Below are 25,459 nucleotides of genomic sequence, written 5' to 3'. Positions count from 1 at the left end.
GGCGTACAGCTTGCCTACTGGGAGTTGGGCCCCTGGGAGTAGGTTGATTTGACAGTCAAAGGGTCTATGCGGTGGCAGTTTGTCTGCTTCCCTTTCGCTGAATACGTTGCTCAGATCTGCGTATTGCGGGGGCACCTTCCCTTTGTCCATCACTTCCATCCCCGCTAGGGTGACTCTGTCTCCTCCCGAAACCTTCCCCTCCTTGCAGTGTTCTAGGCAATGCGCTGACCCAAAGGAGACCACCCTCTGATGCCAGCCCACTAGCGGATCGTGTAGCGCCAGCCAGCTCATCCCCAAAATGATGGGCGCTCCTCCCAGGATGGCCACATTAAACGCTATCTGTTCGGTGTGCCTTGCCACTCTCATTATCATCGGGACAGTCTGTTGGCTAACTTCTCCCCCCAACAGCTCTCTGCCGTCAATCGTAGTCACCTGCAAGGGGTTACTTAAAGGGATAGTCTGTATCTGGTGCTCAGCTGCAAACTCCTTACTCATGAAATTACAGGAGCTGCCTGAATCCAAAAGCGCCTTGACCTTTAGTGGGTGTCCGTTTGGCAGTTCTAGTAACACCTCTATCACTAAAGCGGGTCTGGGGGGTTCTGGCATGGGCACTTTCATTGCTCTTTGGCCTGGCTGCTGTGCCCCAACGGTGGCAGCCAGGCGTTGGCTTTTACTTGCTCCTTGCCTTCCTCTTCCTTTCCCCCAACAGCTCCTGCCATCCCTTGCCATTCCTTTCTTTGTGGGCAAACTCTGGCAAAGTGCCCTGGCTGTTGGCAGAGATAACATCTCTTGGCGCTCTTTCCCTCCTTTTTCCGCCCTTCACTGGGATTTGAAACTGCGCGCGCCCGCGCTGTTCCAACTTCCATCGGCTCTGCCGGCGGGAAAGGTGGCTCTGGAATGTCTGGAATGCGGAACTCCCTCCAACGGTCTCCTTTCCCTTCCCGCTTTTCCATAGCCCTCGCCTCCTGGCGCGCTCCTATGGCCAGCGCAGATTTGGTTAACTGGTCCATAGACTCCGCCCTGGGGCCCCGGGAAAGCTCATCTTTGACGGTTGAAGAAAGCCCCTCTTCGAAAAGCATTTGGATGGGCTCCGCCGATAGGTCCCACCCCAATTTGTGAATCAACATGGTAAATTCAGTCCAGTACTCACGGACAGATCTGCTTCCTTGCTGGCAAGCCATTAACTGCCTTCGCACCACCCCCTGCTCAATATCGCTGGAAAACATCAGGTCCATGGCACGAAAAAACTTCCTCGTGTCCTTTAAGATCTCATTATTCGCTGCCATCAGGGGTCTAACCCAATCTTTCGCCCCGGATTCGAGATGGCCAATCACATACGCCACTCGCGATTCCTCATCGGGGAAGTCATCAAACTGCAAGTTTAGAGCGTATTGCATCTCTGTTCTAAAGGCATGATAGTTCCTGGGATCCCCCCCGAATTTCTGCACCAATCCTGGCACCTTTCTGGCGAGCGGGGTGGTTTTCTCCTTTCCCTTTTCTGCATCCTGAGCCCTCCTCTCCTCAAGCCTCGCCGTTTGCAGCGCCAACTGGATCTCCAACGCCCTGTACCTTTCTTCCAGGCTTGGACCTCCTCCAGCTGCTCCTGCTCCCCCGGTTCCGGCTGGATTGCTCATGATGCTTCTCCCTGCACAAGCTGGCTTTCGGAGACTTTCGGATTGCTGTGATGGGACGATGAGCTGCTTGTGCGTAAAATGCAAGTCCCTCAGAGTTTGATCAGGCTTTCAAACCTCTGCCTGTGACGGAGCCCCTCCAGCATGGCTGCGTCAATCACTAGTAGAATCCGAAAGTGGCTGCTTTCGGAAACGTTTCCAACATAAAAGCTCCTTAACGGAAACACGTCGTCTGGCCTCTCGGCGTGACAGTTTCCGTCGAGGTGTGGGTGTCCCTATAGGAGGTCCTGAGACCTCCCCACTGGTTTCGCTTGAAGCGTCTCTGAGCCATCCCTCCGACTCACTTTCCCTTGGAGTTCTTGCTCGCCCTCTACTGGTTCCCTCTTCCGCTGCTACTGCTCTCTCACCCTCAGTGAGCCTTTGCGCCTCCGGCGCTTTAGATGTCAGTTCCCTGACAATTTAGTAACAGCCTTTTACAAATGTAGAACCATGACATTTCAGGTTACAACTTTGGAGGGAGTCATGTAGCTGAAGTATGATGAAAATTTGATTTATAGCCACATGCAGCCTTAGCTGCAAGAACATCATAAGGAAAGGCATAAGTGATAGAGCACATGCTTTGCATCCACAATAATACTAGATCACCAGTTTAAAGTATTGCAGGTAGCAAGATCTCTGCTCAGATCTTGAAGGTGTTTTAACAGTCAAGGAAGGACATTATTTAAAAAAACAGCCCTTCTTTATTCATCACTGATGCCATCACGAGAAGACTTAACTGACAGCATAAAAAGACAAATGAAGCTCTCAATGAAAGTTTAAGAATCATCATATGAAAGATGATTTTGTACTGACCTGCTGTAGATACTTTCGGTATGTTTTAATCTTGTTAGCTGTTGAGCATACCCATGGAAAGGGATCTAATAAATAAACATGCTAATTACGAAAATATTGAGTAATAGTTCCTGCTTGTGGACTTCCCATAGACCTTTGGCTGGCCACTGTGAGAACAGAATGCTGGACTAAATGGGCCTTTGGCCTATTTTAGCATTAGGATGGGTTTATTTAAAATAATAAAAATCTTAAACTGACTGAGGATTTGTATGAAAACACTAGTTTTAAGATAAAGTGGAATTCCAGTTTTACCAGGTAAGGAGGTGGGAAACCACTTCCAAATGCCTTTGTTTCTTGTGTATTTATTTGTTTCAGGTTTGTAACATATCCAGCCCCACTAACTATATCTGATGGGGGAAATGGCTTTGAGAGTAAATTAAACTGCAGACTTCAGGGGACAGAATCGAACTCTGAATAAATTCTTAGAGCATACAACACCAAGTAAGATGAAGCCAACTAGTGAGGTGCAGCCCACAATACAAATCAGGAATATCGCCAAGCTGTCAAAGAGAAAGTTTTAGACAGTTGCTGGTCTCCCAAAGCAACCTTTACACATTTCAAGAACTCCCTGTAGAAATGCACAGACTAAGCAGTTTGTCCTTTCACACTGTCCTTAAGCTGCATTCTGCCGTGATGTTCCAGACATTTGACAACAATAGTTAGGCTGTGCCAGCTGCTTACTGCGCTAATCATAATTTCACATTGTTACCCTGTGCTCTCTCCCATCCTTTTCATTTGGCTACCTGTTCATTACCATAATTGGGCCACTTTTCTCCTTGAGTTCTTCCCCTGTGATTGTATGCCCCTGTTATCACTCAACATATGCTTAGTGATTTGATTATGACAGAAGCCTATTGGTTTCCTGCTCTCGACATATACTTCAAATAATCCTAGAGAGTACACTACAATTCTTAATTACTTTTGTAGAAAAAAGGAAGAAAGTTATTCTCAGGATTCTTAGGTAACAAGCAAAAAATGGTATCAGGATAAACCTGCCCACAACTATCTCACACGAGTTAAATGGCAGGTTGAGCACCTTATGAGTGATATCTTACCAAGACCAGAATGGACCAGAATGATCCGTTTGTGATCTCCTCTGAAATACCAAATCATATGTACAAAAGGCCATTCTAAAATTAAAGCATGTAGAATCTACCTTTTGGGAAATACAGCAGTTAAGATAGAGCCTATAGCTCAGTGATACATTTCAAGCTCTGTGTGTAGGCATTTCCAGGTTCAAGTCACGTGATCTCCAGCTTATGTCAGGTGGCAGGAATGAGTCTTTGGAGGGCCACTACTCACCAGAGCAGGTAATATTGGGTGAGAAGGGGTTATTTGTGAAGACTCCTGTGTCTTTTTGAAGATTCCCCAATGTTTATCACAGCAAGCTTATGAAAAAAGTGTGTGTATTTGACCAACAGAGAGAGTAGAATGCATTTTAAGAGCCATGGCAGTGTTGCCTAGTCAATAACATATTTATTTACTTTTCGACTGTGTTCTCTTCCGTTGCATGAATTCTGATGCAAATTAATAATACTGAGATGGAGGGAAGGACTAGCAATTTTGAGCTTCTACAATCCATCGATCAAATATTTATTATTATTTCACAAAGACTGGGTTCTTTAGCACTATTAGATTATGAGACAACAAAAGAATGCTTTTCTTCACCCTCAACCACCTTTTGTTCAAACGGCGATAGCTTGAAGGAATGTCTACTCAGACCAAAGTTTATGCAACTTTTTTCGCTTCCACTCTTATTTACTAGCACACTGAAATAGCATCTGCTCAAAGAGTGTTTTGTGCAACTTAGTGCTGACATCAACAGATTAATCTGCATCCTTATTTTTTATGAAGCACAGTTCACTAGGTATACATTTTGTATTGGGTCTGCTACCAGCCTCTCATGCTTCCAGTGCTTTGTGTGTTTTTACAATTCTAGCATTAGTTTATGACAGTTGCATTTTTCATTTTCTTATTACCAGAGTTCTGGTTCACTACACTTACTACAATATGTGCAGTATTAGAAGAACAACCATTCCGCTGTTGGAAAAAGACACAACCCCAGCCATAGCTACTACGTCACATGGCAGATGTTGAATGATTCATATAACAACTTGCCAAATCATTGTGAACTGTTAATCAGGCAATAGAGCTGAGCAACAAGGAGCAACAACATGGACACGACAATGAAATCAGTCAGTTGCGCATTCAAAGCATTTGCAACTCTTGCTCACCTAGATAGAGCTACCATGGTAGCATCAAAATCCACGTTTCGCTGATAGCTTCTGGAGTTGGTTTAGTTTGGAGAAGCCATATACTTATGATCTCATTTAAAATCATCACTAATTTTCTGATTACTGATTCATTTTCATTGTCAATAGAACTTTCACAAATGATTCCTGAATGAATTTTGGGTAGATATAAGCCGGTTTTCTCACCTGCTTACCATTTATGCCTATCACTAACAGAACCCCCTAAAAATTTTGATAGCTAGCACAACACTGCTAAAGAAAGAAAATATGCAGAGTCAAATTGTTGGGTGTTGGCTTTTTTTTACTTATTTGCATCCGCTTTTAAAAAATATTTTCTTTCATAGTGGATTCCGAAATCAGAAGAATAACTACAATTAAAACTAAAATATCATAAATATCACACACAACAACGTAAAAAAAAATCCCTGTCAACTACTTACAGGGTTTTAAACCAGAACCCAGTGCCCTGTGTAACAGGTGACAGTAAAAGTCAGAATATTCTAATAGTGGTGGGAGGAAGAATTGAGAGTCTTCAATTTTAGGACAAATACAGTAGTTTGACAGAATCTGGGCTTACAGTGGAAATGTTGGTCTGATGGTGCACTCATTCACCTTGTGAGACAAAAAGGGACAGCTGCAGTTATAGCATAAAATGGAAAATGGTAGGAAGGTGTTGGCTTTGATCAAAGGAGCTGTAAAATATTTTCCAATACTACTGCTATTAAAAGAAAAAGGTCATCCTGACAGTGAGATAACGTCCATTTTCTGAAACACTAAGTTCATCACTTAAAATCCAGAAGTGGAGCAAAAGTCAGGTGTAGACACAGCTTTAGGTGCAAACTGAGCAAGACACCACTGGGATTTATCAAAGGCGGGGGGAAACCATGCAAAATATTAGCTGGAATAGGCATAGCTTGGAACTTATAGGCACAAAGAACTACAATATGCTGCTACTTCCATTCTTGCCTCCCTGCCAAATGGTTAGGTTGTTTCTGTATGAAGCATCAGCGTTCACAGCTTGTATTTTCCTTGCTGCAATGGATTCTCAGCTAGAGAACCTGCAGAACATCAGAAAAACAGGATGCCTAAAAAAGAGATGGACATCACCCGTAGTTAAACTAAACTATATAAAAACCAAAAGCAGCAATGTAAAGTTTCATTCATATAATCTAGAATAAATAGCTGCTCTTCTCGGGCTTAGATTGTCAGCGGCCAATCAGCATGTAGAGGCTCAATATCGTTTGCTACAAAGGGGTACCCCCCACCACCACTATTTGCAACTGCTGCAGATGATGTAATGGGATATGAATTAATGTCACAAAGGGTTATGAAAATAAAAGTATAGATTTATTTAATAAAATTCAAGCTATCAGGTGTATGCAGCTTAAGGTGGGGGAACCTACATTAAAGTGCAGTTTGTCTTCAGACTCTCAGGTAAGAATCTGAGCAACCCCAACATTGCAAAACTATGTTACATGACACACCGCAAATACATGCGGCTATTTTTTCCTGTTGCACAATTATGTATTTCAGCAGCTAAATAAAAGTGATATATTGACTTAAAACAATATTAATGGTCAAAGAATAATTAAGAAATCCTTCATCATAACTTTCTCAGCGGGAGGCCTATAAACGATCAAGAATAATGTGCTGTATTCTTTAGGCACTGAGGTCAATTCCTGCATACAAATCTTTATAGCAGAAGTGGGGGGAAGAAAAAAACCCTTCAGAAAGTGGGCCATTCATCTGAACCAAGTTCAGAGAATTTCCAGCACTGTGAAAAGATATGTTATGCAAGCACATAGATGTATTCAGTGGGGGTAGGCTGAACCAGCTACATGGAGACTACAAAGAAGCCCTCCCATGGCTCATGAATAAGTCGAGGAAATGATCAGAAAAAAATAGAGAGATGTTTAGACAGATGGCCCACTTAAAATGCCTGGGACAGGGCATAAGCAATTTTAATGAAACTTTAGATCTAGCATAGAAATTGTGGTTTTCTTCCAAAAGGAAGGAGGGGTGGGGTGGGGAGGGGGAGGAAATCAAGAAAGGCAAATAGAAATTTAACAGTTCACACAACAGTCCATTTTATGGCATAAAAAGACAAAGCATTTTTCAGCATTGTTTGTTGAATGAGTTCATATAAAGAAGGATCCTTCATCGTGCCTTCGGTTATCAAGAGGAATATAAAAGCATGCAATAGATAGATTAAAGGAATTTTAAACAGAAGCCGACTGCCAAACAAAACAAAAATCGTAGCTTTTACTACTCCAGTGCTTTCAAGATTTTCCAGCATAAAGATTCTCAACAGCACACAAAAAAGATAAAAGCAGGGCTTTCATATTTTTGAGAACTAAAATATGGAAAATATTCTACTCCCTTATTTATCATATATAAATACATGCAGGCACACCCAATATGCTCCTCACTCTTATAGAAAATACACTAAGTATATCTGTACATTAAAAAAGAAAATTAGATTGCAACATATTTAATTGACTAAACCATGGGGCACACCATCCACGGTTTGCTACCTCAGATTACCTTTACAAAGCCACTACTCAACAGTATTTGCAGAATGAGTTTTTAAAGATGCTTTTATATAAAACTAGCTAAATTTCTGCCCGTATAAAAGATAGTCTTTGATTTTTTGATGCAGAAGTCAATGGGAACAGTAGCTATCCCACACCAACAGCTATTCATGGAGGGCAGGGGGCTGATTTCTCACTGTTTTTTCTCTCTCTTTAAACCTAAATGCAAGAAAGCCAAACCCTCCTCAGGATAGTAAGGGGCACTAAAACTGGAAGAACATGGCCAAATAACAACTGTCCAGAAATTGACTTAATAATACGGAATGGTGCACACTTCTGTAGGAAATGCAAATTCCTTCACGCCGAACATTCATGTGACATAAATGAATCTGCATTTACCACAAGAAGTGTGCACCTTTGATTCCATTCAAAGGTCAAAATATATATATATATATATATATATTTGCTTTCGTAGATTTTCACGGGTACAGGAATGCAGGTTTTGGTGTCCTCGGGTGTCTTCCCGTGTAAAAGTTGGGGTGTCTAGGCGACGTTTCGACGAGGTCTCACTCGTCATCTTCAGGCTGGTGCTTTCGGCTTCTTGTTACTGGAACAGAGCAGGATCTCAGTGTTTGAGTTCCTATAAATACTGTTGAGGGGGTGTGGTGTATAGCCTCCAATGTTCTGGGCAGAGAGGAAGTTCCCAGGCTAGTGTGCCTTTTCTTCTTTTGTTCCTTAATTACTTGAGGGATATCTTGAGTGATTTCTTGAGTGATATCCTGAGTACCACTTAGGTGGGTCATTAGGTGTGGATTAGTTGCTAAAGTCTTTGTGTCTTGACCTCTTGAACTTTGTGAAGAGTTTTTCTGAGAAGATGGCTGTACTGCACTTAGTTGTGCTCTGGCTTGGCTTCGTGTATAGGAGCGAGCTGTGGTTTTGTGGCCTGTGTCAGCCAGATCTGTGTAGGGATTGCAGGGGGGTGCAGCATCCGGAGGTGCCACCATGGTTTGGCTACTGGATGGTGTCTGTAATTTGAAACACTTTGAAACCAATGCTTTAGACAAGTCAGAACACAAACCCAAACTTTGGCTCAGATATGTTGACGACACCTTTGTAATTTGGCCACACGGGAAGGAAAAACTGGATAGCTTCCTCACACATCTCAACACCCTACACCCCAAAATACAATTCACTATGGAAATAGAAGCCAACAACCAACTTCCCTTCCTTGACGTCCTAATCTACAAAAAACCTGATGGCTCCCTAGGACACACTATCTACCGGAAAAAAACACACACCAACCGCTACTTACATGCACAATCACACCACCACCCTGCACAAATAAACTCCGTAGCCAAGACTCTCATCTCCAGAACCAAACGCCTGGCTGACAAAGACCACTTGACAACTGAGTTACAGAATCTCTCAAATGTGTTAATTGCCAATGGATACCAGCAAAACAGGGTTACGAAGCTAATCCAAAAAGAAACACCCCCCAAAAACCAAGACACAGAAGAAAACAATGGCATGGCCCTCCTTCCTTATATCAAGGGCACTACAGATAAAATTAGCAAAATCCTCCATAAACACAATATCAAAACAGCCTTTTGCACCAACCAAAAAATAGCCAATATCCTCAGAAACCCCAAGGATAAAATCCAGTTGGAAAACCAAGGGGTCTATGAAATACCCTGCAAAGTCTGCCCAGCCACGTACATTGGACAAACAAACAGACGAATAAATGCACGTATCGCAGAACACAAGAATGCCGTCAAAAAAGAAGAAAAAACTTCCTTTCTTTTCCAACACATGAAAGAAACAGGACACGAAATTAATTTTGCAGATTCCAAATTGCTCTTTAACATGGAACATCACCACAAGAGAATAATCATGGAAGCCATCGAGATAGAGAAACACCCTCACAACATGAACAAGCGTGACGACACATCCCGCTTGCCAGACATCTGGAAATTAGCCCTCCCCACAAAAACTGACACCAGATCCAGAGGCACACAGAACGCCATCACCAATCAACCACACCAGACCCAAACCCAGACCCTCTCCACAGATAAATTACAGACACCATCCAGTAGCCAAACCATGGTGGCACCTCCGGATGCTGCACCCCCCTGCAATCCCTACACAGATCTGGCTGACACAGGCCACAAAACCACAGCTCGCCCCTATACACGAAGCCAAGCCAGAGCACAACTAAGTGCAGTACAGCCATCTTCTCAGAAAAACTCTTCACAAAGTTCAAGAGGTCAAGACACAAAGACTTTAGCAACTAATCCACACCTAATGACCCACCTAAGTGGTACTCAGGATATCACTCAAGAAATCACTCAAGATATCCCTCAAGTAATTAAGGAACAAAAGAAGAAAAGGCACACTAGCCTGGGAACTTCCTCTCTGCCCAGAACATTGGAGGCTATACACCACACCCCCTCAACAGTATTTATAGGAACTCAAACACTGAGATCCTGCTCTGTTCCAGTAACAAGAAGCCGAAAGCACCAGCCTGAAGATGACGAGTGAGACCTCGTCGAAACGTCGCCTAGACACCCCAACTTTTACACGGGAAGACACCCGAGGACACCAAAACCTGCATATATATATATATATATATATATATATATATATATATATATATATATATATATTGATTCCAGGTCAATATATATATATATTTAATGTCCAAATCTGTGTCAGTGCCCATTTGAGGTTGGTTTGCAAGCAACAATTTGTGCTAACTATGGTTTACAACAACTAATAAACAGTTATGGCCATTGCTCTATGGAGAAATATGCCATTATTTACATAATGACCATGTCAATACAGTGGTACCTTGGCTGTCGAACTTAATCCATTCCAGGAGTCTATTCTACTCCTGGAATCATTCGAAAACCAAGGCGCAGCTTCCAATTGGAGCTTCCTGCACTCAATCAGAAGCTGTGTCGGATGTTCGGCTTCTGAAAAACATTCACAAACAGGAACACTCACTTCCAGGTTTGCAGCGTTTGGGAGTTAAGCCGTTCAAGGTACCACTGTACATAAATGGTTGTATTCAGACTTATGCTCAGAAGAGCAGGAAAAAACAAAGGGGGATTTTGCCAATTCCTCCTTTTCCCTGTAGCTCCCGGGAAACCCCCTTCGGAGGGGTGCAGAGCCATGAGAAGTGGTAGAGGGGTCTGCTCCAGAAGGAGGTCTCTGCTGGATCTCGGTTGCTTACATAAACGGAAAGAAGTATTCCATTCACAGAAGTGGGAGTCAGGGTCCAATCTGTGTGCTTCACAAAGGAATTAAGTTTTGGAAAAGATAGTCCTTGTTTCAAGAAGCTTTCGAGCTAGATTTTAAAAAGAAATAGAAGGACAAAGGGAAGATAGGATGGGGTGAAGAACAGGAAATTATTGATATTAATGGGGAATACGAACAATGACTTGCTTGCTTCAGCCAAGTCTATCTGAATTTACAAAGATGTAAAAAACCTATGCCTTGGGTCATAAGTGAAAGTCTATACAGTCTTAAAAATAAGCATGTTTGAAACTATTTTCCTTTTTTTCCATTTGCACAAAGTTAGAAAAAATATATTTTTTTTCAGGATAAAGTAAACACTGTAGGGCTTGGAGGCTCTGTTCTACTGGAATAAGTTTCAGTAGTTCATACCAAAGATATACTGAAATATTTCATATTATATGCTGAATTTCAAAGTGCTTTGGATCAAATCCTTAGCCTGCACACAACTGCATCATTAAACTTAATTTCCATACGTCCAACAGAACTTCCTGCCCAGTCCCTTCCAGCTTCCTGCACAATCAAGTTTTGGAGGGTTGAGGGACCCTCTGGAACAGATATCTGTACCAAGATTTTTTGGTACAGAGAAGAGGAAACAAAAGCCCCATTTCACCAGCAGAAGCCCACTGGTGTATCATGAGATACAATCAAAGTGGTACCTCGGGTTCCAGACGCTTCAGGTTACAGACTCCGCTAACCCAGAAATAGTACCTTGGGTTAAGAACTTTGTTTCAGGATGAGGACAGAAATCGTGCAGCAGTGGCGTGGCAGCAGCGGGAGGCCCCATTAGCTAAACTGGTGCTTCAGGTTAAGAACAGTTTCTGGACCTCCAGAACGAATTAAGTTCTTAACCCAAGGTACCACTGTATTATAAATTTATACAATTTATACATTATTAAATGTAGGCATTTTGTATAATGAAATCTCAGCATCAATTGTATTAAAGTGGTACCTCGGGTTAAGAACGTAATTCGTTTCGGAGGTCCGTTCTTAACCTGAAGCACCACTTTAGCTAATGGGGCCTCCCATTGCTCCCGTGCCGCTGGAGCACAATTTCTGTTCTCATCCTGAAGAGAAGTTCTTAACCCGAGGTACTATTTCTGGGTTAGTTGAGTCTGAAGCGTATGTAACCCGGGGTACCACTGTATTATATTTAAAACATATATAGTACCCGTAAGTAACACTGGTCGCACACAAGCACGTTTAACTGATATAGAGTGCCACAGGGCTTAAATCAGGCATTCCCTACTCCCTAAGCCAGGCAAAATCTGTTTCGGGAGCCTAATCCGGCCTGCCGGTCAGTTTTATCCGGCGCCTGTTGCGGTTTATTTCCTGGGATAAAATCCTTAAAAAACCTCAACAACTTCAATCCTAAAAGAAGCTCAACAACTTTGGTTGGCCCTCACGGCCTTTCACTTCATCAAATCTGGCCCTCTTTGAAAAAAGTTTGAACACCACTGTCCTAAGCCATATAGATGAGATGAAGGAAGCACATGCAATTCTCAAGTAGGAAGTTCCAGTTCTGTAGCATTGCCTGCTATTTTGCTCCAAGGTCTCTGGCATTGTTCAAGCTCTATCTACTTCCCTGTACTCTGCCTCGTTTACCTCAAATTTCCTTGGCCCCCAATGCTCAGGACTGGACAGAGAAGGGGAAGATCTTTTTCCTCAAACTGCTTTCTGAGGGAACCTGAATTTCCTTCAGGAGAAGAGCAGCAGCAGGGACAATCTTTTTTCACGAGATGGCATGTTGCCCTGCATTATGCAGTCAGGAGGAGGAGTTGAGCGTATTCTAGGGCCAACCCTCAGCTAATGGAGAGTGATGATGGGAGAGTTCTATGGGTGTTCCTTCCACAGGCATGTTGATGGAGAGTGTATGTTACTCCAAGGTAGAAGTTTGGAAATTACTGCTTTAGACAAAAGAGCAATTTTCAAAATCTTCTAATAGAGCAAATATTAATGAACTGCATAAGTGAACATTCATGTGAAATAAAGAGGGGGGGCATTCATCTTTTTTTCAGATAAAGAAAAGCTTTGCACTGGGGTTAATTGTTTGTAACAAATCTACATCCCATCAAGTCACTCTGAGTAATTGGGGAGGCTGCTGGAGCCCTGTCTTCTCTCACAGTAGATTATATTCTCAGAGGGGAAAATTGGTAGTTTTTTGGTTGTTGTTTTTTTTTTAAAAAAAAATGAACACCCCAATACAACATTAGCTATACTCAGCATGTGTAATTAGACCCATTTAAGCCCCTCCAAAAGAGCCCAGGCTTGCACTGATGAATGACTTCCTCAATGGCAGTCCGGGATCAAGTTAGTATTTTAAATTAATTGCTAAGGATTTATTAATATTATGAAACTGCTTTAAATTTGATTTTAATTGTTTTGTTATTATTTAATTTTGCGAACCACCCTGAGGGTCCGTTTTGGCTTTGTGCTGGGACAAGAATGAATGAATATATATATATATATATATATATATATATATATATATATATATATGTATGTATGTATGTATGTATATGTATATATATATATATATTTAAAAATGGCTGACAGAAATAAACATTACTTTTTGTAAAATAGACAAGAAACCAATGAGCAGGAGAAAAAGCAGGATGCCAGAGATTGATTAATAAGAGGCATTGTGGTGCAGAGGACATTTTCAATGCATCTGGATGAGGCTAAAATGTGATTTAAAGATTATGGATCAAAAAGTCAGGACTGCATCCCCTTCAAACACACACAAGCTTAGCTTGGACTGATACACAAATAAAGAAGACAAAAAGAAACAAGGGCTATCCCTACCATTACCTTAATGAGGAGGGACTGGATCACTAATTACACCCCATTTTATCACACTTAGCCTTGCCATACTATCAGATGCATGCTCAGTAGTATCAGTTCTAGAAAGAGAGCTTCTGAAATCATTTTGAGATGCATTCTCAACAAGGAAAACCAAGGAACACCAACAAGATCAGCACATCCCAAACTGGATGCAAGTTCTTGTTAAAAACTCAGCACTCCATTCTGGTATTTTCAAATTTATCTCCCCCCTCCACTCCCCTTCCCTTATGTGACTTGTCTTTCTTTTCGTTGGAAAGCTTGGGTCTTACTTTCATACGCGGAAAGTACCTGCCACATACAAAACTGTAAGTGAGCTGAACTGCTTCAGGAGACAGTTTCCGTGTGAAAAGCAGTATATGTGACCACGGGCACCTGAGGAAAGTAACTGGCAGAACAACAGCTGACTTGAGATCATCCTTGACAGAAAGAATCTGTGTGTGTAAGCATTTACAGACAAACACACATAAAGATGGGCGCTTGCTTAGTTCTGTATTTAGCTTTATGCTTCAAGCTGAAATTAAGTTTGCAAAGTCTCCAAGCGATAGGTAATAACACCGGGATGACCTGCCTTGGTTTGTTTGTTTTTAAGGGGTATGCATGGATTTAGTCATGTGCCTCTTTAATTAATATGGAGGACTGTCCTGAACATAAAGGTAAAGGTAAAGGTACCCCTGCCCGTACGGGCCAGTCTTGACAGACTCTGGGGTTGTGCGCCCATCTCACTCAAGAGGCCAGGGGCCAGCGCTGTCCGGAGACACTTCCGGGTCACGTGGCCAGCGTGACAAAGCTGCATCTGGCGAGCCAGAGCCGCACACGGAAACGCCGTTTACCTTCCCGCTGGTAAGCGGTCCCTATTTATCTACTTGCACCCGGAGGTGCTTTCGAACTGCTAGGTTGGCAGGCGCTGGGACTGAGCAGCGGGAGCGCACCCCGCCGCGGGGATTCGAACCGCCGACCTTTCGATCGGCAAGTCCTAGGCACTGAGGCTTTAACCCACAGCGCCACCTGCGTCCCATGTCCTGAACATAAGTTTTACCTAAAGGTCTCTTTCTATACTGGCGTATCACTTTTCAGACCAATAGCTTGTTCAGTTAGAACAGGTTAGATAAAAATGTAGTATGCTCTCGGGAGGAGTTCTCAGGAGGATAGGAGTACCAGTAAATTAACTGTTACCATATGTTTGACTCTTCTGGGCCAAATTCAGTCATAAACCCTTGCCAAACCACATTTTGGCAGACAGTCACCTAAAGTAGCTTTCACTCTAACTTAAACTAGGAGCAAATGAAAGAGAGCTTGGAAATTAACAGAAGAAACGGCTTTTAAAGCCTATTATTGACAGAATAGTGTGTAGAAAATTATTTAAACAAAACCAGTAAATGCATTCAGCTGTATCACTAAAGCAACTGGATCATCGAAAGACAATTGTTCTCTTAAATTAATACAGAAAAAGAGCAAGTATTTAAAGCAAACTAGCACTGCAATATCAGATATATCATTTTTCATGGCAGAAGGTTTTTTTCAAAAGAATTAGTTTAACAATGTTACAAGTTTAAACTTTGTGAATGACACTATAGTTTTCTTGCATTGTAGCAACATTATTTTACCCAGATAAGCAAAAAAGAAATATTATAGTCTTGCCTGCAAGACATAAAGCAGTAACTTTAACATTTTTACACAAAAAGACCATTTTGAAATATGTATTTTTAAGGGAAACTAGGGGTGATTGTGGTAAAGTGGAAGGAAGAAGTTGAACATCTGTGAATTATAAAACTTATTTTTACAAATATAATAAATGTGAACGGATGACATATTTACATATAAGATATCCACTAATGAGCTGATGTATAATATTTTTTGTTTCAGATTTCCAAGCTACATATTCAACAGTAGTCTGCACTGATGGCTATGTGGCTCATCTAAACAAAATTAGGCTACATTTCTATACACATTTACTTGTGAGTAAGTCCACTAGTGGTGCTTGCGTATGAGCAGACATGTATAGGATTGCACTGTTAATTTTAAACACAAAATGTAAAATACACTATCTAGAAATTGTTGTTTATTTTACTGGAAGACTATTATTTATGCCGACGATTTCTGATTTTGCTGATGAATCTCTTCACCTTCTGACATTTTAAAAGGTAACATTTTTGAAAAGTCGTGGTACTGAAATTACATTAGTTTGCAAAACATACCCACCGTTTAAAGTATTTAAGGGGGTTAAACAAAAATGCAAACGCTTAATGCAACATTAAGCATGTGAAATAAAAACTTGATTGCTTAGGAAGCATGCTATGCTGTTACCCTAGTGACAAGTTAAAAAAAAAAGGAAAAAGACTGCAAGCTGAATGGCTGTATGATATGAAATTAAAATGTTTCACATTGAACAATCCAAAATGAATTGGGAAAGGTTAGAGCAGGGGAGGGAGAAATCAATTCTCCAATGGCAATGGTGAATAGAAAAGAAGTATGAATAGGATTTGCCAGTGGGGTGCAACAGCTGCCAAATATCCTGCAGCCAAAGAACTACAATAATACTGATGAAGTGTGCAAGAGCTTTAGGAATCGTTGCAGGGAGCAGAGGAGTACTCTAACAATAATGTCCCATCCAGCTCCTGCAGCAGAATCAAAGGAAAGATTCATCTTCAGAATTGCAACCCCCCACCTACAAATATGCATATGAAAACTCGTATACAAAACTCACTTCCTTAGCAACCAGGATCCAAAATGCCACAGAACTAGTTTCATGAGCCAAAGGACTCTTAAGACTTCCCTTTCTTTCAAACCAGACGCCACATTTTCGAAAGCTTCAAAAACACTTTACAGTATGACATCACATGGGGTCAACTGTCCAGACCAAACAAAAGGTTTTAAAAAAAAATCCTTTACCTATGCTTCAGTCCTCGGGCAAGAAAAGTATCCTGGCCAAATGAAGCAAACATCCTAGAGATCTGAAAACAGTATGTGCACCTAGAGATTATGAGGAGCCAACTATTTCTCCCAACCCAACACAAAATGGCCTCTTTAGGCGACAGCGTGTGATGAGATAACTGGTCCTTATCTCTGATGTGTTTCAAGATTCAAGAGGCTCTGCAGTAAAAAATGCTCAACCACTGAACATGTGAACAGCTGAGTAAATGCTCAGCTAGTGGCGGTCTGCTGTATTCTCAATATTATATTTTTTTTTGCTGTAGTTTGGGTGATGTTTTAGTTAATTAACATTTTATTGTATGGTTTTATAGAGTGATAAGATGTAAGCCATCAGTGGAACTGATGAAGAATGGAACATTTAGTCATACTCGTGGCAAAGACTAGAGCTCAAGACTCACCTTTCTCTCATCCCAAGAAAACCATAATGTAAACATCGCAGCTAGTGATAGCACCATAAAAAATGTTGCATGCAAGACAGCCATTGCATTAGCAATGTGTTTATAGAGTTTTCAGTTTAACAGTAGCAAAAAAATTCATGAAAGATAAATCTTGGGCCATAGAGACAAGGGTTGTAGAGGTACCAGGCCCAAATCTTAGGACCCCTTAAATTAGAGAATGGGAAATTGTGTTCCTTCAGATGTTGCTAGACTGCAACTCCTGTCTTCCCTGACTATTTCTCATGATGGCTCCAAATGATAGAAGCAGAAATCCAGCATCATAATAGTCACTGGATGCCCACCCCTGGATTAAACCATACCTTAGTAACATGCAAAGAAGAGGAACTACCAGGTACAGCTTGAGAGCCTAGTGTCCTGTGCATTTTCTCTAACTTGAATAAAAATTTACAGACCTCTGCTTTGAATACACTAATTATCAAATGCAACACAAAGCTTATTAACTATAGTAGTATAAAAGTGTAAGTGGGAAATCTCTGATTAACATCTCACTTCATCCATAAACCAAATAGAATACCCTAGGTGAGTCACACTTTTGACCTTCCTGAGAAATATCTGGTTCCTTTGGACAGTCCTTACCCCTTCTAGCTTCTAATATTTGATCTTGTTGAGAAATAAAATGGCATATCCTTGTTTAGGAACAGTTCAAAGGATTAAGGGCAGAACAACTCTAGGTTTGTACTGGCCAATGCATATTTGGAGTCTTGGGTGGAATGAGCAGACCAGAAATGATAACTGCTTGCAACCATATCCTTAGAGACAGGGGCAGAGGAAAGGGGGTGCGGTGGGTGTGGGCCACCCTGGGTATTACCACTGAGGGGGGTGACAAAATGCCAGGCGGCACTCACCACGGGGCCTGTAGTGCGCCCAAGCCACACGTCTCTCCTGGGAGTGACACGGTGACTTGAGTGTCTTCATGCTCCACGCTGCCCCAAATGGTCCACCCACCGCTTCCCCTTCAGCTGTAGGGCAGCTGAGTGGGAGGAGGTAGGCAGACTCCTCGGATGTCCCACAGAGCGTCCTGCCCCGGCTGGCCTCACCCCGTGGGCGGCTGGCCCCACCCCTGGGTGCAGGGCACGTGTGCCGCCCCAGGTGCCCGATTGGCTCACTCCACCACTGCTTAGAGATGCAGGCAGGTTGGCCAATAGAGATAGAGACTAAGAACAGGCTTGCATGATATTTCAATAAACGTAACAACCTATACTCTTATGTCTCCACCACAGCCACCCAACCACACAGGAATGTTACGAAAAAATTACTGTGATGGCGTGAAGTCTTTGTACATAAATCCTAATATATTATTATTAAATGACACTTCCTGAATTTTGCACCATTTGTTCTGTTAGCCTATTTTTATTCTATTAAAATCACATTCCAAAAAATTGTGTTCCTTCCCATTCTCTTTTTGCCCCAATAAATATATATTATAATCACCTTTCACTTAAAGCTAATTTGAAACCGTATCACAACTGTTCACATTATGGTAATGATGAACCTAAAAATATTCAGATAAACTATTGTGAAAGTGTTATGGGCGCAGAAATGCAGATGCTCATGGGGATAACAATATAACTGTGGCTATTTCAAATACATTATGTATTTACATTTAATATTTTTCATTTCAGTGATCTCTGTTTGAAGTGCTGAATGCAATTTACAATCTTTAAAAAATATATTCCGAAGATACTTTAAGAGAGGCATCTATTAGCTCCATTTTACAATTCAAAAATAAATAAATCCAACATTACAAAGCATGCCAGAGGGGTGTGGGAGCAGACAACGCAGGCGAGACCTCTCAATGGCAAGTTCCTTTGTCTTTAAAAGGACAAAGGTTTAAAATGTCCTCGTTTTAAACACAGAGCCAATTTTTCCTCAAGCATGCTACATCGGGTAATACAGGCATGCAGCAAACCGTGGATTTTTCCAAGCTATGAATGATGGGAGGCCAAAACCAATAGAGAAATTAGGAAAATAAGCTTTGCAGCCAACACAAGCAACACATAGGAAGTGCTGTAGGCAATCGGCTTTAGAAGTGTAAACATTACATTAGTAGACCCAAGAGAGGACCACACCTGGAGCACTTGCTCTCCTATTCCCCTGTCCAAGTGGCTTATGAAAATAAAGACTCCCATTAGTTGAACATCACTTTTCATTTGAGAGATCTTGGCTACACTAAACACGCTAGATTCTCTCAAGCCAAACTATGTCCAATGGAAACTGTATCATAATTTGACATCATGATAACCGCAGGATTGTTGTTTTATCGCCTAATGTAAAAATGACTTGAAGCAATGGGTGGCACCCACTTGACAATAAACCAACCTATTGAAAAAATACGGTAAATGCTAGGTATAATGGTTCAAAACAGTGCAAAATATATCCCCAGCTACTTCCTGTAAGAAATCTGTGCCCCTGTTATCCAAGAAGCCTATTATCACATTGACCCACGTGTTATCAAGCATTTAGATAATTACTTAGAAAAGAGAAATCTGCTGCAATTTTTCCGAAGAAAATGAATGCTTGAAAAGCTACCTTTAAAACTGATCAAATAAAAATATATATATTTTTTAAAAAGTTCTGAACTGAATTAATAGGAAGAAAAATACACACTTCTCTTGCTATAATTGCAACAGACACCCTAATGACGGTAAATACCTATTTTAAGCATGCAACCAGATTTCCCCCACAAAATACGAAAGAACTGTAGTTGAGGCCAGAGCCACTTTTACATACTGCCCTCACCCCAATCAACTGCACATCCAGCATGGTCCTCTGCTGACCCTTCCCAGCTCCACCACTGATGTTACTGTACGGTTGGGCCAAGGGGTGGAGGTAATAAAAGAATGTGAGGTAGCAGAGAAGTACCGGTAGTTAAAAACAAGAAAGGGACAATCGCCCCTATGGCATTCCAATGAGTCACCCAAATCACAGTGCACAATGCCCCACAAGCCAACAACGATCAGGTAGAGCAAAAGTCAGCAGCAGTTATAAAGCCTGATGTTGTTTTTAACTCCACTTACTTTTCTGAGAAAATCAATTGTGTATTGTTTTTGTTGATAAATCAGCTTCACTGTCCAAGTCAGATTCTGCAATTGGGTTATTGTTACAGTTCCCCAAGTTTTACATACACAGAAATGGTTATAAAAGCAATACACATTATAAATCATTCATAAGGACAGAAGAAGATCCTGTCTGATCAGAAAGTGGTCCATTAAGTGCAGCATCTTGTTCTCACAATGGCTAATTAGATGCTTAGGAGAAGCCCACTAGCAGGACCCGAGTGCAGTTTCCAGCAACTGGTATTCTGAAGCACAACCCCTCTGTGCAAAGCAGATTTACAGTAACTAATGCTAACTATGCCCTTTAGTCCTCCATTGGTTAGACAAACAGACACCTTCTCCAGTGCAGAATCAGATATGTAACCTAGTACAAGCACATGTTAAGGGTTGATGAAGTATACCATAGCAGATTTTCTTTTTCTAACTATTTTCTTTTTCTGCAGAAAGTTGCAGCCATTTATCTGCAATTTATTTTTTACTGCAGTCAGTATTTATTAAGAACCCTTTTAGTAAAAAAACAGGAAAACGTTATTAGTTGTCATAATCACTGAGGACAGACCGAAAGGTAAATGGGTTTAAATTGCAGAGAGATAGGTTTAGGTTCATTATCAACAAGATTTTCTGACATAAGAGGAGGCAGACAATGGAATATAATCACAAAAAGGGGGTCAGAGATCTCCATCACTGGATTTTTTTTTCCTGTTGTGCATGCAACACAAACAACTTGAATGTAAGTGGATTTTCTTCCTGACAGATGAGTCCAAATGATAGGCCTGGCAATCCTAAGGTTTTGTCTGCTAGTCTGCTTTCATTAGGAAATGTTATAGCTATTATCAACAAAGCAAACTGAGAGCATAGCTTGCTCAAAAAAAAGTAAACAAATCGTTCAAAATTCACTATATCGGAAAAGCTTGATATTTGGCCTGGAACACAAACAAGAACTGCCAGTTCTCCAATACTTATCGCACTTGACTCAAGACAAAAGTTGCGAAGCACAACTAAGAGAGCAAGGTGAAGAAGATAAGCGTATCTGACACAATATCGACTTAAGCAAACCCTTTCATGATGTCCAACAGAGGTGGCTAATACTCCTATAGCTAGAGAGGTCATGCTTTCTTCACACAGGAAATAATAACTGAAATAAGATAATAAGGGGGGCTATATTTTCCTATATGCCTAGAGAGTTTGCATTACAAAACACTGTGCATTTATTATATAGCAATACTTGTATTTTGGAATTTGGGTGGGGAGGTTTCCCCTTTATAAGCTATTCTGTTAAATCACAAGTGCTGTGTTTGAATTAGGGATGCTGTTATTTTAAAAACAAAAACAAAGCTGCTTTGTTTAACAAGCCAGCTTCATGACCGACGGTTAATGGAATCAGATTTGGTTTTAAACCAGGGTCTTTGGTTCAAATGTAAAACCAGGCCAGGTTTCTACAAAAATGAAACTAAGCTCCGCCATGCTAGATAAGGAGACAGGAGGGGAGGCGTGTGAGCCCAAAGCTTTACTCACATTCATTCAGACTTCTCCATAAACTACGGCTTAGCATTATATGTCAGTATGACCTATGGCATGGTCACTAACCTTTCTTTCCATGAATAAAGGGAATTTTCAGGTGAATTTTTCATTTCCCACTAACCAAAGGGATCTTTTCACAAGCACAACTCACCATGTCACTATGAAACAGTTATTTTACACACCTTCAAGGTTTTGCACACATCTTGTAAAATCTCAAAACGTTTTTCTTTGAAAAGCAGGCTCACATTTCATCATCACAAACTGTCCCTGAAATTTTGAATTTCAGCAGCAGATTGTCAGAGATGACTGCTGTCTGGGAAGCTTGTTGGACAAGTGGAACCAGTTGCATGTTCTTCTGTATCCTGGTCTACATCTATGCTACCTTTAACGCCAAAATCATTTCAAGCAGGAAATGGTCACCCATTTAAAATAATTTGGTAACTGGTGGTACAGGGTTAGGTACACTTTTTATTTTAAAAAAGGAAAGAAAAAAGTCTTATTGCATCAGTAGAATTCAGGGGGGCGGGAATCATGAAATCTTGCAAATTCTGATCAGTTCCTCTGTCTATGCAAAAGCACCATTAATAAATGTAAATCTGAAGAAGTGTGCATGCACACAAAAGCTTGAAATATACCCAGAACAAACTTAGTTGGTCTCTAAGGCGCTACTGGACAATTATTTTTTTTATTTATTTCGACTGCGTCAGACCAACACAGCTACCTACCTGAACCATTAATAAAGTGAGTCAGTATACATGGCTTTCTACAAACAAACTTACCTTGGAGTTCCCAGAAATCTCTGTGATCTAAGTCGTTCAAACACATACAAAGACGCCGCTGTTACGAGTAGCTCCCTTTTCTCAGAGTCCTTCAACGTGTGTCCTAAGATTTCAAAATCAATTTTCAAAACTGTAATGTGCATCAGAACCATTTTTACAAGATTTCATACCCTGCCCTTCAGTTCAGCAAGAATTCTCAGGGCAGCTTAAAAAATGAATAAAACATAAATTACGGCAATGATAAAAAGGTGTAAAAACCAGTAGCAATCAGATTTAAATGTTTTAGAAGCCTAAAAAAAAGAGAGATATTTGCCTGACACTTGGCATTCATCCCTGAGGAGAGAATTCCAAATGTTGGGTTCTACCACTAAGAGGTCTATGTCCATGGTGATTACCCACCTCACCTCAGAAGGCAGGAGACCTCAAAATGTACATCTAAGTAGGTCTTCATCTGTCAAGCAGGTTTGATTAGGATTAGGCAGTCTTTTAGATATCTGGGTCTCCTTACTCTCATGCCCCACTTAGAAATTTCCCCCATTAGCCCAGTGGACATTCCCAGCAGAAACACCATCTACATTTGATCCAAATTCAGAAGGACTCTGCAACAAAGCATTTTCAGCACCAAATTCCAGCACTTTACTAATGAACCAATCCTTTACCTTTACTGAACCAATACCAATAATAATAATAATAATAATAATAATAATAATAATAATAATAAATTTTATTTATATCCCGCCCTCCCCAGCCGGAGCTGGGCTCAGGGCGGCTAACAATCAAATAATCCGACATTCTAAAAACATTCATTATAAAAATTAAGTAAATCAAATTAAAATCAAATTAATGGCAACCATCAAGCAAATTCTGTGTAGATTGCCGATTGCCAGAGGAGGGGGGTCAGGCTGCGCCCTGACTGAAGGCCTGGTGGAACAGCTCTGTCTTGCAGGCCCTGCGGAAAGATGTCAGGTCCCGCAGGGCCCTAGTCTCTTGTGACAGAGCGTTCCACCAGATTGGAGCCGCGGCCGAGAAGGCCCTGGCTCTGGTTGAGGCCAGCCTAACCTCTCTGTGGCCTGGGATCTTTAGGATGTTTTTATTTGCAGACCGTAAATTTCTCTGTGGGACATACCAGGAGAGGCGGTCCCGTAGGTACGAGGGTCCTAGGCCGTATAGGGCTTTAAAGGTGAGAACCAGCACCTTAAACCTGATCCTGTACTCCACCGGGAGCCAGTGCAGCTGGTATAATACCGGATGGATATGATCTTGCAGCGAAGACCCCGTAAGGAGTCTCGCCGCGGCATTCTGCACCCGCTGGAGTTTCTGGGTCAGTCTCAAGGGCAGCCCCACGTAGAGCGAGTTACAGTAATCCAGTCTGGAGGTGACCGTCGCATGGATCACAGTGGCTAGGTCAGGGCGAGAGAGATAAGGAGCCAACTGCTTAGCTTGGCGGAGATGGAAAAATGCCGCCTTTGTTATAGCTGTAATCTGCGCCTCCATAGAGAGGGAGTTATCGAAGATTACACCCAAACTCTTAACGGACGATGTTGGCACTAATTGCACCCCCGCAAGAGATGGGAGTTGCCCCCTCAGTCCCATATCGCTCCGTCCCAGCCAGAGGACCTCTGTCTTAGAAGGATTTAACTTCAACCGGCTCCCACGTAACCATCCAGCCACAGCTTCCAGACATCTGGTCAGTGTATCTGGGGCCGAGTCAGGATGGCCGTCCATCAACAGATAGAGTTGGGTGTCATCGGCATACTGATGGCAACCCAGCCCAAAACTCCGGACAAGCTGGGCGAGGGGGCGCATAAAGATGTTAAAAAGCATCGGGGAGAGAATCGCACCCTGAGGCACTCCACACACCAAGGAGTGGCGCGATGACAATTCCCCCCCAAGTGCCACCCTCTGTCCCCGACCAGAGAGAAACGAGCGCAGCCATTGAAGGACTGTCAAGCACATTCCTACAATGGAAGAACTGGATTGCAACTACAGCATTGCAAAGCATACTGCGACTCAATTCTGCAGCTGATAATAAATTTGGGTGGGTATCTAAACCTCTTGAAGCAGCAAAGGTTTCAGTTCTTTACTTGATAAAGCAAAGACTTGATAAAGCAAAGACAGTTCCTAGTAGGAAGCCACATGTCTCAGGGCCTAATCACAGGATTGTAGAAAATGTAAAGAGGCATCTGTGCTGTTACGGAGCTTCTGGGTGTTAATCAGAGAGAAGTATGAGCCAGGTCGTAAGCAGCATCCAAGTTGCTCTTGTGTTGCTTTTGCCATGGTTACCAAGGGCATCCGCCCTTGAGCAAACTTACTCTGGGTGCTGTAACATACTAAAGCATGGTACAAGAAATAAAAGAAGCAATGAAAATGGCATTAAAATCCATACAACATATAGCTTAAAGGTAAAGCTAAAGGGACCCCTGACCATTAGGTCTAGTCGTGGCCGACTCTGGGGTTGCGGCGCTCATCTCGTTTTTCATCTCATCTGGCGAACCAGAGCAGCACACGGAAATGCCGTTTACCTTCCCGCCGGAGCGGTATCTATTTCTCTACTTGCACTTTGACGTGCTTTTGAACTGCTAGGTTGGCAGGAGCAGGGACCGAGCAACGGGAGCTCACCCCGTCACGGGGATTCGAACCGCCAGCTTTCTGATCGGCAAGTCCTAGGCTCTGTGGTTTAAACCACAGTGCCACCTGCGTCCCAACATCTAGCTTAACCCATTACAATTCCTACAACAGGTAGAAAATTCATAAAGTGGCCCAACAAGACTCTCAGCTATTTTCAAGTGGTCCATGGAAAAGAAAGTGTGAAACCCACTGGTAAGAAAAATCTGTTTGCTGCCTGTGAGATCTTGGCCTCTTCTCCTGCCTAGAAGATACATGAAAAAGGACTATAGGAGGGAGTAAAGGAATCTGGTGAGAATGATTCTGCCACCTGAGCATCCCTGCTTGAGAAAAATGCCCACCAAGAGCTCCTCTTTAGAGCTATGGCAGCTGCTTGCCGCAAAATGTCCTGGGCTTTGAAGATACAGATGTGTACATGGAAGACCCTGTATGAAATACCCTCTGTGTAAACTGTGGGGAGGGGGTTTCATTAATAGCTAATAGAACACTTGTTTCATAATATACTATTATCTTTTTGGATCCTCTTCCAAACCAAAAGGTTGCGATCATATTTTGTTTGAATGGAGAGGAGTAAAGTAGAAACATTCTAACCTTCACCTATTTAAAGTTTGGGATCTTACTAGTTACTGAATTTGCAGTACTTTAT

General features: G+C 41.8%; 1 protein-coding gene across 2 annotated transcripts in view; it reads right to left on the bottom strand.

The window, feature by feature from the left end:
- Window positions 1-25,459, bottom strand: part of PCCA (propionyl-CoA carboxylase subunit alpha) — a 251,208-nt gene that overhangs the window by 92,096 nt on the left and 133,653 nt on the right. For both annotated transcript variants that reach the window (XM_081908204.1, XM_081908203.1), the window contains exon 18: window positions 22,189-22,291. In XM_081908204.1, coding sequence (XP_081764330.1) covers window positions 22,189-22,291 — 103 coding nt within the window. The remainder of the gene's footprint in view (window positions 1-22,188; window positions 22,292-25,459) is intronic.

This window comes from Podarcis melisellensis, assembly GCF_964234715.1.
Source record: "Podarcis melisellensis genome assembly, chromosome: 4".
Taxonomy (NCBI): domain Eukaryota; kingdom Metazoa; phylum Chordata; class Lepidosauria; order Squamata; family Lacertidae; genus Podarcis; species Podarcis melisellensis.
The sequence above is the reverse complement of the archived record's forward strand: the minus strand, read 5'-3'. Positions and strand labels throughout refer to the sequence as shown.